Source organism: Apodemus sylvaticus, chromosome 22 (genome assembly GCF_947179515.1).
Source record: "Apodemus sylvaticus chromosome 22, mApoSyl1.1, whole genome shotgun sequence".
NCBI classification, from domain to species: Eukaryota; Metazoa; Chordata; class Mammalia; order Rodentia; family Muridae; genus Apodemus; species Apodemus sylvaticus.
In genome coordinates, this window is record NC_067493.1 from 14,179,851 (window position 1) to 14,194,054 (window position 14,204).

General features: G+C 49.6%; 1 protein-coding gene across 1 annotated transcript in view; it reads right to left on the bottom strand.

Annotated features, from left to right (window-relative positions):
• Kl (klotho) overlaps positions 1–12,624 on the bottom strand; it is a 36,305-nt gene extending 23,681 nt beyond the window's left edge. The window contains 1 exon segment of the mRNA XM_052168715.1: positions 11,800–12,624. Within this exon segment, the coding sequence (XP_052024675.1) occupies positions 11,800–12,624 (825 nt within the window).
• Between the last annotated feature and the right edge of the window lie 1,580 nt (positions 12,625–14,204).

Below are 14,204 nucleotides of genomic sequence, written 5' to 3' on the forward strand. Positions count from 1 at the left end.
GAACTCAGAAATCCACCTGCCTCTGCCTTTCAGAGTTCTGGGATTACAGGCGTGCGCCACCACCACCCGGCTGCTGCTGCTGCTTCTTCTGCTTCTTCTTCTTCTTCTTCTTCTTCTTCTTCTTCTTCTTCTTCTTCTTCTTCTTCTTCTTCTTCTTCTCCTTCTCCTTCTCCTTCTCCTTCTCCTTCTCCTTCTCCTCCTCCTCCTCCTCCTCCTCCTCCTCCTCCTTCTCCTTCCCCTTCCCCTTCTTCTCCTTCTCCTTTTTTTATTGAATAGCATCTTCATTTATATTGCCAATGGTAAAAACCTTTCCCAATTTCCCCCCTCCCCAAAGACCCCAACCCCCTCCTCCCACCCTCTGCCTCCACATTGTGCCCCTCCACCCACCCAACCCACTCTCACCTCCCCCCACCTCAATTTCCCTTTGTTGGGGCATCTATTGAACCTTCACCTGACCAAGGACCGCTCCTCCCACTGATGCCCAACGAGGCATTCCCCTACCAAAAATTTTGGCTTGGTTAATGGTTTAGTCCCTGGGAGTCCTGGGGCATCTGGGTGGCTGAAGGGCGTGGCCTCTGGTGGGCATGGCCTCTAATAGGCTGACATACAAGTCAAGTCTGTGTTCACACTAGAGTATTTGGCAACACACATTGCACCTGACACCTCTCTCTCTCTCAATCTCTCTCTCTCTCTCTCTCTCTCTCTCTCTCTCTCTCTCTCTCTGTGTGTGTGTGTGTGTGTGTGTGTGTGTTTAAACAATTTTGAGAAAGAGGACACAACATTGGTTCTATACGGAAAGGGTGGCTGGGTGGAATTGAAAGAACAGTGAACATGATAAAGCAAATTGTATGAAATTCTCCAAGAACTAACTAAAAATAAAATTAATAAACCACGGCAATAGAAGCTACAACACCTCACAGGTACATAAGTTGGCAAGTTGGCTTTAAAGCGAGAAAAACTCCAGGGGAAAAGTTCCTGTGGGCACAAGACTTTACTCCTATCACACGTACACTGTCCCACGTCTGAGCCCATGGTCCACATGAGAAGATACTCACGAGCCCTTGGACACAGGAAGGCATGCTCCAGTGTGGGCTGCAGCGACAGCCCCAGGGCACACTGCACTCTCTACCTACCCCTCCTGCTATGGAGAAACAAACCTTTCCAACAACTTGTTGAAATTCAGTTAGCAGGTGTTCTGGCGTGCTTCCCTGTCGTCGCTGTGATAAAATACAGCAAAACACAACTCGGGGAAAGAACGGGTTTATGTGGCTTACATGTTACAGTCCATTATGAAAAGAAGCCAAGTCAGGAGCCTCAAGGCAGGAGCTGAAGCAGAGACCTAAGAGGAATATAGCTTACTGGCTTATGCCCCGCCCCCGCCCCGCCCCGCCCCGTCCTGCCCCACCCCACCCCACCCCACCCCTTGTTGGGGTTTGGTGTGTTGCTCTGTACAGTAATGCTAACTGCAGGCTTTCAAGACGTGGTTGCCCCAGAGACTAGGGAGCCCGAACAGACCCAAGCCAGGCTATGTGACTTTGCCACCAAGTTATTTCTGATTGGTGATTAAATATACTGACAGCCAATAGCTGGGAAGAAGAGACGTAGGTGGGCGGTCAGGTTCAGAGTTCCCAGGCTTGGGGTTGGAGGAGAAGGAGCCGGTGGGAGGAAGGTAGAGGGGGAAAAGACTACCTTAGGTGAGTCATGAGATAGTGGCCGCCGTGTGGGTTGGCTAATTGGAGTTAAGAGCAGCCCAGACAAAACACGGCAAATTATATAATGGGATTATTGGCTGGGAAATAGGCATAATAACATGGAGGATAGACAGCTGCCCAGCTTTTGTACTGATTGTGGCTGATTGTAAGTATAAAGGTTGTGTGTGTGTCTTTTATCGGGGAACTAAATGGTCAAAGGTGGGGTAGAAACCCTGGGTTGCAATTACACGTTTCTACAACAGCCCTAGCTCACTCACTCAGATAGCTTTCTTCTTCAGCCTAGGTCCAGCTGCATAGGGATGATACTGCCCGCTGTGGGCTGGGCCCTCACGTATCTGTTAGCAATAATAAGAATAAAACAGGCCCCACAGACAAGCCCACAGGCCAATCGGATGGAGACGACTCTTCAACTGAGAATCTCTCTTCCCAGGTATATAGGTTTGTTTCAAGTTGACCCAGTTCACCCAGCACAGATGGGGAGTGCAACCTCTGAAGGGACAGACGGAAACGTCTACTCTGCTCTGGATCTGCGTGTCGGGTGGACTTCCCAGGAAAACAGCCCCGTCAGGGCTCTGTGAAGGGGCAGTGTCGTTATTCACACACATCTCTACAGCAGAGATGCAGAAATGTGTATCAGAGGCCGCTCTTTTCTTCTCATCGTGGATCAGGTAGGCCGTTTCTAATCATGTATCAACATTTCAACAGCCAGTTAGGAATATTCCACCAAATTCATGTGACACTATTCCTTATGCGGATGCAGACCTAAATGTTTCTACATCTCTATTATTTCAAAGTTCCATCTTTGGGAAGCTCCCTCCTTGCTGGCATGTAATAAGATTGTGAAGGTAAAGATTAAACTCCCACAGGAGACCACAGACGCTATCTGGCTTAACGGTAACGCACGGGGAGTTGAAAGCTGGTGACTGTAACTGGCTAGAGACAAGCCTGACGTGGGTGACAGCCACCACTCCCGAGGCAGTCTTGGAGGACAGGAACATAATGCTGCCTGCTCTGTGCTTGCTCTGCACAGCAAGTGTGGAGAGAAGCCCTGAAGAGCCCCCTGCCTCATTCCTCTGGTTTATTGTCCTTTCCTACCCATGGCTTCCAAGTAGTGAGTCTCGAATGTACTGTCACCTTTGGCTTGGCAGGCACTGTGTCACAAGCCTCAGCTGTGTGCTACCTACTTGGTGCGTCTGGCAAGCCCAGTCCAGCACAGGACTGTTTCCATACAGGAAAGCATCATGGCGACCCAGCTGTACCCACGCCAAGCCTGTGGTTCGTCTCCCTGCTGCAGGTCCCACCCAGCAACACTGCCTGGCCCTGAAAGTCCACAGCAGCCTCCACAGAAGGCCCGGCAACCTTAGATCTCCCCGATCAGTTTCCCTAGGTATTCCCTACCCTCCCGTCCTCCAAAACTGGCTTGTCTCCCTTCGTTGCCTCTACTTACAGTCACGGATTGTTTCCTAAGGCCCTAGAGTGTTCTAGTGTGACTACCTGATTGTTGTTACATCTCCTCTATGAATCTGTAAGTGAGGGAGGACAAGTCTCACCTTGTCACTCTCTTTGTGGCATCCTACATAAAGCAAACCCTGTCACTTTAAATCTGCCACCCTGCACCTAGCTTCTCCCAGAATGAAGGGCCACAGAAGAAAAAGAAGCCTGGTGTACAAAGTCCCCCATTTAACTGCACCCCAAGATCTCATGTTAGCGGATGGTAGGATAGCTCAGTGGTTAAGAACACTGACCGCTTTTCCAAAGGTCCTGAGTTCATTTCCCAGCAACCACATGGTGGCTCACAACCATCTGTAATGGGATCTGATGTTCTCTTTTAGTATGACTGATAACTGCTATAGTGCGCTGATATAATTGAAATAAGTAAGTCTTTTAAAAAAAATAAATCCCATGTTAGATACAATAGAAGACCAGGGAATCTCCCAAGCATATCAAACAATAGGAAAGCCATACTGTGAGTGGTATTTACCTTGAGGAAGAGCATACCCTGAGAACAGACTAAAAGGCCCCTCCTTTCTACCCCTGCCTCCTGGTGTATAGAAAAATACACACCATTATGGGAGAACTTGGGACAGTAAATCGGGAATAGTTAAAGGTAGAATGTCTGTGGTAGGGATCCAGAGAGAAGTGGAACCAAGGGACCAGGTAGAGTGTCCCTAGCCCACTGAGGCAGTAGAGGCAGCACCCTTCAGAAGGAGTTACAACTCTACAGAAGGACCTGCAACTCTACAGAAGGAGCTATAACTCTATAGAAGGACCTGCAACCACCCTACAGAAGGACCTACAACTATCCTACAGAAGGACCTACAACCACCCTACAGAAGGACCTACAACCACCCTACAGAAGGACCTACAACCACCCTACAGAAGGACCTACAACCACCCTACAGAAGGACCTACAACCACCCTACAGAAGGAACTACAACCACCCTACAGAAGGAATTACAACCATCCTACAATAGGACCAGCAACCACCCTACAGAAGGACCTACAACCGTCCTACAGAAGGACCTACAACCGTCCTACAAAAGGAGTTCCAAACCTCCAGAAGGCGTTGTAAATCCACAGTGCTGCAGGAGTCTGAGTTCTCTCCTGGAGCCTGTGCTGACCACGTGCCCTGTCTCCTACATTCATCATCACCTCTGCTCAGAAAGCACCATGGGGTAAAGGTGGAGTCAAACAACGCCAGACGTCTTTTCTGTCTACTTTCCTGTCTCTTTTTCTTCCCTCATATGTTCAAGGGTCAGATGATCAAGAGGCCCATTCAGTGTTTACATCTGTGGTCTTGGAATCTCAGCCCTACACTTTCCTGCTGTACTGTGAACTCTGGAGAAGTCCCTAAGTGCCAGAGTCCCGCCCGGCAGACTTTTTAGCCCGAGTGGGAAATGCGAAGTACACACTGGATTTTTTAAATGTTTTTAAAAACTGTTGTCTCTGTCCGTTTTCTGCTGCTACAACAATATCATGATCTAGGTAATTTTTAAAGAGAAGTTCATCTCACAGTTCAAAAGGCTAAGTCCAAGATCAAGAGGCTGGCCAGAGCCTTCCCATTGCATCACTGGAAAGAGGGCACCACATGGCAGGATAGTGTCCTCAGGAAAGACAGCTGGCAGAAGCCAAGCAACAGAACCCATCTTAGGACCCCTCACCCATCCCACCAGTAGCAGCACTAACGGTTCACAACCTAACAGCATCCCTCCCCCAAGACTTCACCTACAACAGCAATTAATTCTCAACCTGAGCTTTAGAGGGAGACAAGCATTCACCCCATAGCAGCGGTCCCACACAACAGAGACAACCAGGTGTCAGTTCAAAACAGAAGATGAAACCCAGCAACAACTTGAGAGGAGCAGAGATGCAGAAGTTAGAGGATGAGGGCTTTATCCTAGGAGGAAATTTGATGTGGATTTCCCAGACCCTTCCTGTGATGATTTGTAAATGCTTGGCCCAGGGAGTGGCACTATTTGGAGGTGTGGCCCTGTTGGAGTAGGTGTGTCACTGTGGGTGTGGGCTTTAAGACCCTCATCCTAGCTGCCTGGAAGCCAGTATTCTGCTAGCAGCCTTCAGATGAAGATGTAGAACTCTCAGTTTCTCCTGAACCATGCCTGCCTGGATGCTGCCATGCTCCTGCCTTGATGATAATGGACTGAACCTCTAAACTTGTAAGCCAGCCCCAATAAAATATCCTTTATAAGAGTTGCCTTGGTCACGGTGTCTGTTCACAGCAGTAAAACCCTGACTAAGACACTTCCCTACTCTACCATTCAATTTATTCACTACTTGTTGACATTGAAATACGTATTACAGAATCACTACATTTAAGGTCTATGTCCCTCACTGCTTTCAGCTCAGAACATGTGTTAGGCCACGGTCAAGCTGCCTCATGGATGACAATCTCACATCGTTCTACTCAGACTCTCGCCACACATTTCACTAAACAGGAATGTCTCTGCGGCCCTTACCTCACATTGTCTGTCATAAACTTCAGTGTGTCTTCCGAAGGTTACACTAGAACCAGCAAGACGCTCACGAAAATGGATTGTTTTAAAGATCTAAGGAAGCCTTTGGCAAAATTCTATTAAAAATAGTCTCCAAAAAGACTTCATTTAAAAAAAAAAAAAACTGTTTTAAGTTCCAAGTGAAGAAGTGAAGGGAGATGCCTCACAGTGAAGAGAACTTGCTGTTCTTACAGAGGACCCAATTCAATGCCTCACACCTACATGGTAGTTCACATGTTCCCTGGACTCGTGTTCCAGGGCTTACATACATGGGATCACATACATGCAGGCAAAGCACTCATACACATACAATAAAACAAATCTAGAAAAAAAATTACAAATAGTACATACAGATTGTTACTCCAAAGAGTCACAAGTGTGAGAAGGATCCTGTCTGTCTGTCTGTCTGTCTGTCTGTCTGTCTGACGGTTCCAACCCACGAATCGTGGCCACAGTGTTAAGTCTTTAAAAGGTGAGTAAAAATATATCCCAAGACACAGCAATAACTAATTTTGTACCCATAGCACCCGACACAGCACAGGAGCATGTAAAAGGCACACTGTGTGGGTGTGGCCGCTTTCAATGTGTGTTATAACTCCTGGGCTTTCCCGCACACAATGCCCCATCTTGAGGCACCCAATGGCACTGGGCACTGTTGCTCCCACTCTCTGCCCCGCCCCCTCCCAGCAGGCACGCCTCTGTTCTCACCCCTCACCCAAAGGCTCCAAAAGCAGCATTCAGGGAAATAAAGCACCTTCCCCACACAATTAATTGTGACAAACTGTGGTACGAAACAATGGAGATTTTTAAAACAGTGAATCAACTCCTGTCTTGAGTGCATAGAAGCCACGGCTACAACTCATCTGACAGAGCTGTGCAAGCTCGCTGCACTCAGGAAAGGGACACTGACATTATTCGAGTACTCAGCAGTTCACATTTCTTCTTTTTCTTTACCTCAAAGCGATTGACATTTTAAAGATCTGCTCTTGCTACTTTTTAATTATGTCTGTCTGGATGTGGGAGGCTCATTGCTGGGACCCAAGGAGGTGGGAGGCATCAGAACCCTCTGGAGCTGGAGTTATAAGTGACCATGAGTCACCCAGTGTAGGTGCAGAGAACCGAACTCAGATTGATCCTCTGCAAGAGCAGTGCCTGTTCTCAACCATTAAGACGTCTCCCCAGCCCTGCCCTGCAATTGACATTTCAAGACAATTGCTATGATTTAAAAATTATTTCCCTAATTCTTTTTCTCGGACTCGACTTTACCCTCCAGAGAACATTGTGTTCAGTGCACAGAGAAACCAGTCAGGTGCCTTGAGGGGGCAGCCTACCGTTTCTCATGAAATGCACACCCAAATTCAGCCATGTTCTATAAAATATATAAACCTCTAACCCAATGGATGCTTCCAAAAGCGTTTCAATAAGAAGGAGGCTCCTGACATGTGGCTTAAGAGCACACACAATGTATCATTTGAACACATGCCCATTAATTGCTTGGGGGATAGAAATGCAACCAGGAGACAAAGCTGTCTCCAGTATTCACTCCGATGAACACATGCTTCACCTCATTCTGAGAACCTCCTCATGATGCGGTCGAGTGACTTTCGACAGCCTCTACCTGTAGCTGGTTATGACAGAGCCGGACAGCAAACACCCTTATCAGTTGACCTTGTGTGCCATATTGTCTATGACACTCAGTGTAGTTTGTGATTATCCTTGGTATCCGCCATCCCACCAGAAGATGGCTGGGTAGACAGACACATGGACACAAGGAACAGCTGCGCTGAGAGTAAAGACATCATGGCAAAGCCAGGCCACCGAGTAGCTAGCGGCCCCCACCCTCATCCCCCACACCCACCAGGAGCAAATTAGCTTTTTTCTTTCTAAGTTTTTTTTTTCATGTATGTGTGAGCCTACTGAGTCTGTGTGTATCATGTGTGTATCATGTGGGCAGGAGCCCACAAAGGACATGAGAAGGCTTCAGATCACCTGACCCTGGAGTTACAGGCCATTGTGAGCTTCCCTGTGGGTGCTGGGAACTGAACCCTGGTCCTCCGCAAGATCATAGAGCACTCTTGCCTACAGAGCCATTTCTCCAGGCCTAGGTTGAAATTTTAGAGAGTAAGGGTTTCTTGCTTAAGAAATTGCCCAGCTAGTGAAGAGAGACCGAGAGAGAGAGAGAGAGAGAGAGAGAGAGAGAGAGAGAGAGAGGTGGATTAAGCATAAAGAGTGTGATACTGTGATAAGAGTACCGTGGAATTCCATGGATGGAGGGATGATGTTCCAGAGGAAGGCCAAAGGAGTGTGAAATGGGTGCTTAGGGAATAGGTGGGATTCTAACAAGCTGGAATTTGTGTTGTTCACACAGGATGGTGCTCCTTCAGAATACATCCATCAGACCACACGGCAGGGAGCACGGGATTAAACCAGGGCATTACTGAGGCAAATGAAACAAAACAAAACAAAACAAAAAAGACAAGTGTAGTCTGATCTTTGTTCTGATAGAACATCATAGCTTTGTTTTGTTTGTTTGTTTGTTTGTTTTTGGGGTTTTTTTTGTTTTTTTGTTTTTAGTCAGGGTTTCTCTGTGTAGCCCTGGCTGTCCTGGAACTCACTCTGTAGACCAGGCTGGCCTTGAACTCAGAAATCCGCTTGCCTCTGCCTCCCAAGTGCTGGGATTACAGGCGTGTGCCACCACGTCCTACCCATCATATCATAGATACATAGATCTAGCTTAGTGGTACAATGCTTGCCTAACAAACTCAAGGCCCTGAGTCCAATGCCAGGTGAGACACAAGGAGGAAAGAAAGGAAAGAAGAGAGGGAGAAAAGGAGAGAGAAAGGAAGGGGAAGGATGGGGAGGGAGGGAGGGGGAGGGAGAAGGGAAGAGTTAGACTTGGGGCTTGACCAACTGGAAGAGCTAAGTGCCACAATGTGGATGGAAGGATGGGAGTTTGGTCTTGAGCATGATACTCGTGACCTCCCTCGCTGGCTAAGTGGACAAGGCTATCAGAGTTACGTGCTCAGAGAAATCCTGGCTGGACACTAAATTTGGCTGCTTGGGATTCCACAGGGGAGGTGGGGTGTGGGGTGTTAAGATTCATATGGCCGCCTTCCCAGTGGGAGGCCACGAGACAGAGCTCTAGATATTCCACCCTTTCTAGGTACAATGAAGAAGGCATACCGGAGACCAAAGGAATGTCCAGGGGAGAGTGGGTGTGCTGCCTACTTGACCCAAGCTAGCGCCATCTAAGAGGAGGAAGCCCTCATTGAGAAAATGCCTCTTAAGATCAGTCTGTAGGCAAGTCTGTGGAGCATTTTCGTAATTAGTGGTTGAGATTGGAGGGCCCGGCCCAAGATGGTTAGTGCTCTCCCTGGGCAGATATGGTCCTGGGTGTTGTCAGAAAGCAAGCTGAGCAAGCCACACAGAGCAAGGCCCATAAGTAGCGCCTCTCCATGGTCTCTGCGCCAGTTCCTCTCTCTAGGGTCCTGCCCTGACTTCCCTGGATGATGGGTTACAAGATGTAACATGAAATAAAGCCTTTCCTCCCCCAAGTTGCTGTTGACTGTGGTGTTCGTCACAGTGACAGAACCCCTGAGACAGTGACACTCTCACAACCGAGCTGAGGGATTGAGTCAAGAGAGTGGGAGCAACAGCTTTGAAACGGGACGGGACATGGTAGAGCAGTCACAGGTGAGCTTTGATACCAAGCCCTGCAAGATGGCCCCTCTGAGTGAAGAGAGGCAGAACCAACTGTGTCTTTGCCTTGATTCTGGACCTCTCAGGAATCTATGTGCTGAGGGGAATCTCAGAGGCATCCTAAGGTTGGATCCCCCAGCTACAGACTGTGGGATGGGGAGTTGTCAAAACTTCATGTCAAGAGTCATGGAAACGGAGACATCTGACAGTCAGCCAGTGGAAGAAGAAAATCCAGATAAGAACCCAAAGGAGCAAACCAGCTCCATCCATACTCTGCAAGGAAGGTAATGGTGGCATCCTTCATCCCAACCCCACTCCACATTGCACCATGGTCAAGGTTCAAGTTAGCACCAGAAAGCTGAGAAGCATTTACAGAGACCTCCACAGCTAGCAGGGCCTCCAAACATGCAGGAAGTTTGCCCATGCTCAGACTCCCCCGAGTCATCAGAAAAGGATTGTGGGATTCCTATGAGGTGGAGAGTCCATGCCCCACCCAAGTCTCCAAAGCACACCTGTAGATCAGTGTGAGAGCAGGGGCAAGGTGTTGGCTCCCAGCATTCCACTCTGGGATACAAACTAATACGCCAAGGGCTCTCTTCCCAAAACCACCAGTATCGAAACCAAAAGCTCCCATTACCAAAATCTGCACATCTTGACTTTTTCAGATAAAGTAAGGACTCCTCACCTCCATCACACAAACACCAAAACAAACAAACAAACAAACAAACAAAACAGCCCCCAAAGCAAAATGAAAGGATCTTATGCAGTGACATTCATTTGTGATGCCTCATTTCTAAATAATATAATGGGCTGGCTAAATTTTTAAACCCAGAAGAATTAAAAGGCAAAATTAATATTTTACAGTAACTCGGGTTTCAAGCGCAACATCAGCAAAAATAAGCCACGGGCCTGCCAGTTGCTAATGTCTCATGGCTACAAAGTCCTTTCTACAAAGGACAGTTAGTGTTTGGCAACATTTTTGTGTAATTCCCCAGAAATACAACGGCAAAGTTAAAGGCATGACTGCCAGGGAGTGGCAGAGAGTTCACACAGCCCTTCATGTTGATCGCCATCATTGGTCACCAAATTAACAACCCCTCACTTTCACAGTCATCGAGTTTATTATATATACTCCAGATGCTAGAATCTGCATCATTTAAATTTCAAGGGGTGATTCTTGTCCCTAACCTGTCTCTGGCAGGAAATGATAATTTGTCTTTTCTTCAAAAGATGGTTCATTTACCAACCTGCGCCCCCACCCACCTAATGTTTTTCTATTACCAGTCCTTCCTCTGAGTTGATTTGATCCAGGGATTGTTGGTTTCTTTAAAAGATGAACAGATTAACCACACTTAGGAGTCACTACTCTAAGAGTAACAGTATATAAAAATATACACCGACATGAAACCATGACCACAAATAAACCCAGGTTTTGTGAAGCTGACAATGTCATTTAGCCAGTGTCATGCACTACTCGGAGCATGGAGTCGACTCAATAGGCCAGCACTGTTCTGCCTCCACTGTCTATGGTTAATTAAAAGTGTTTTAGAACAGGCCTGGCTCCGCAGCTTAGCATGTTAAAGTGCCCGTCTGATTAGAACGCGTTTAGAAGTATCCTTCATCTTCAAGATGTTCAGAACCACTAGCTGCATTTGATCACTCACTTCATTCAACTAGTCATGGCCTTGTGGAAACACAGATATTGGAAGAGCCATAAGAGGCATCCCCCTGTAGACGGTCCTGTGGTTATATGTGTGTGTGTGTGGGGGGGGGAGGGTCTTCAGACCTATGGCAATTACTGGTGATAGAGGCAAGGAAGTTCCTATCCTGCCCTGCTCCAGAAGGAAGCTCTAAACACAGCTTAAGCCCAAACAGTTCAAGAATTAGATAACCTGTGTCACCAGCAAGAAGGGTTTTATTGAATTAACACAAAGCTCCTGCAGGGTGGTGCTGGACTGCAGCTTGGGAACGCAGGTGTTGCTTTAGCTCACCCCCTTTATTCTGATCCTGCAACTAATTCTAACAAATATTCAGGCCATCACCTCTAGGAACTTCGATGTCACAACACCTGGGGGGAAAAAGCTTGCTAGTTTCCTCAATGGAGAAAAAGTCCCGTGTCCTTTTCTAGGGGCCCTAAAGTGCACGCCACAGGATTTCCATTCAGTTTCTAACTCCACTTCTAGAAGAGAGCCCCAGAGCTGCTGGGGGCCGGGGGTGGGGGGTGGGGGGGTGGGAGGAGGTCACCGCCTGCAAAGTGTATCTAATACCTGTGTGGCCTCGCAATAGGTTCAAGTGAGGATTTCTGGAAGTGGCTCTGGCACTTCCGAGACCCTCTGTCCCCCCCCAAGGTGGCCCCCTGCCTGGCCCCTCGAACTCACCAAAAGTAGGTTGTGGGCAACCAGGTACCCGAGCCTGGAGCTACCCCGCACGCCTGGGGCCAGGCGCCCGGTGACGTACCCGTGCCAGGCCACCACGTAGGGGTTGTCAATGGTGATCCAGTACTTGACCTGGCCACCGAAGTGGCGGAAGCAGAGCTCTGCATAATCCCTGAAATGGTCGGCCAGGGCGCGATTGGCCCAGCCGCCATAGGCGTCCTGCAGGCGCTGTGGCAGGTCCCAATGGTACAGGGTGACCACCGGCTGCACGCCCAGCTCCCGCAGCCGCTCCAGCAGCCGCCGGTAGTAGCGCAGCCCCTCGCGGTTGGGGGTACCCGCGGTGCCATTGGGGAGCACCCGCGCCCACGATATGGAAAAGCGGTAGTGGGTGACCCCCAGTTCGCGCAGCCCCTCTGTGTCGCGGTAGACGTTGTTGTAACTGTCGCTGGCCACATCTCCAGTGGAGGGCAGGGGAGACGACGGGGCACCCGACGGTGTCACGATGATCGGGGAGTCGCCCTGGGTGGCCAAAGAGTGATGGGTGAAAGTGTCCCAGATGGACGCGCCTTTGCCGTGCTGTCGCCAGCCGCCCTCGGTCTGGTAGGCGGCGCTGCCTACCGCCCAGAGGAAACCGTCGGGGAAGGTGTCGTGGAGGAGGCCAGCGGCCTCTGGAGCAGGAGGGCGCGCGAAGCGAGCCCAGGTCTGCGCTCCCTGACCGGGCTCAGCGCTCAGGCAGAGGGCGCGCAGGGCGAGCAGCAGCAGATGCAGCGACAGCAAACGGAGCAGCACCAGCCGCGGCAGGCGGCGAGGAGGGGCGCGGGCTGGCATGCTGCGGGAGCCAGGAGGGCACCGCGCAGCGCCCCTATATGCCCGCGCCCCGCCGCCCTCCCCCCGAGGTGCCCACCCCCGCTCCCGCCGCCCCACGAGCAATGATTATCCAGAGCAGGCGCCGCCCCCCACTCCGGCCAGGCACGGGGGTGGACCAGGGGCTCAGACAGCCAGGGTGCCCAGAGAGAGCACCGCCGGCCTGCCGGCGTCCTAGGAACGTCGGAGAACAAGCGCCGGCTGCAGCCAGCTCAGGGAGCAAGGTATCCCACATCCCACATCCCCAATCCAGTGTCCTTCATCCTGGGATGTTCCCGCATCGCCCACTCCCCGCAGCCACTCCCTTTGCTTTCCTGGGACTGGTGTTCTGGAGAACAGAAACCACTGCCCAACTTTGTGCGAGTTTGGCGCTTCGGGTGTGTGTGGGGGCGGACACCTGCTTTCCCCTTTCTCCCATTCTAAGCTTTCTACTCAAGGTAGACAGATGACATCCCGGGAGAGCTTGGCCCCTGTCTGAACACAGTGGAAGGCGGGGTGGGGAATTCACCTTGCAACTTTGGCAGTTTTCTGCTGGTGAGAGAGTCCCCCATCCCATCAGACCCTAACCTGCGAGCCTTCAAGAACACAGTGGGTCTAAGATTGATGGGTTGTGTGAGGCTTCTGTTTCTCCTTTCCAACCCCTTCTCTTCCCTCCCCCTGTTATCCTTTAACCCTTTACATCAGCAGTGCTCCCTAATTAGATCCCTCTGAATTCTCTGGTGAGGTGGTAGCTTGAGTTGTTTTCTGAAAGAAAGAAAGACTCCAAACCATTCCGATTTCAACTCCCACAGCACCATATCCCATTTATTACCCTTTGCCATCATGGATATCCACATTTTGACTTCCAGCCCTAGCTGAGCAAGTGGGGACTCTGGGCAGGAATGCTGGGTGGGAGACTTCTGCCTCCCCCCACCACACACACCACTCTGGAGGGAAAGTTAGCCCACAAATTCTCACTGCTAGAATGAATAAGAACCAGAATATTTTCCTCAGTTCTCTCAAAGCCCTTTGAACAGAAGCTTCAAGCTACAGAATCCATTTTTACACACACACACACACACACACACACACACACACACGGACTTTGTCCCATTCATTGGGAAGCATCCCAAAGCTCAAAGGACAAATGTGCACTGAGATGAGTCCCTAAGGGAAGCCCAGGAAGACGAAGGCTCCTGCCGTCCTATTCAATGAGGCACAGCTCAGCCTCTGCCACCCGCCCACAGAGGAATGAGTAACAACATCCTTCCAGAACAGGCACTGTGAGAGTGACGTCATCCACCGTCCTCGGAATTCCACACAAATTCAAAGTCAATACAGCTGCAAGTGTTGCAGCTGGAGATGCTACAGTGTCAGCACAGCGAACTTAATGTGCTTAATGAAATAGTCTCAACTCCATCACGCACACATTATCACCATTAGTGAGATGAAGTCACCAGGTGGGGGCAAAGACACCTCGGTTCTGTTCAGTGTGTCATTTAGATATCTCAATAAATGAAAAAAACAACAATGAGCAATTTAAAAAAAAAAAATCACTTCTCGAA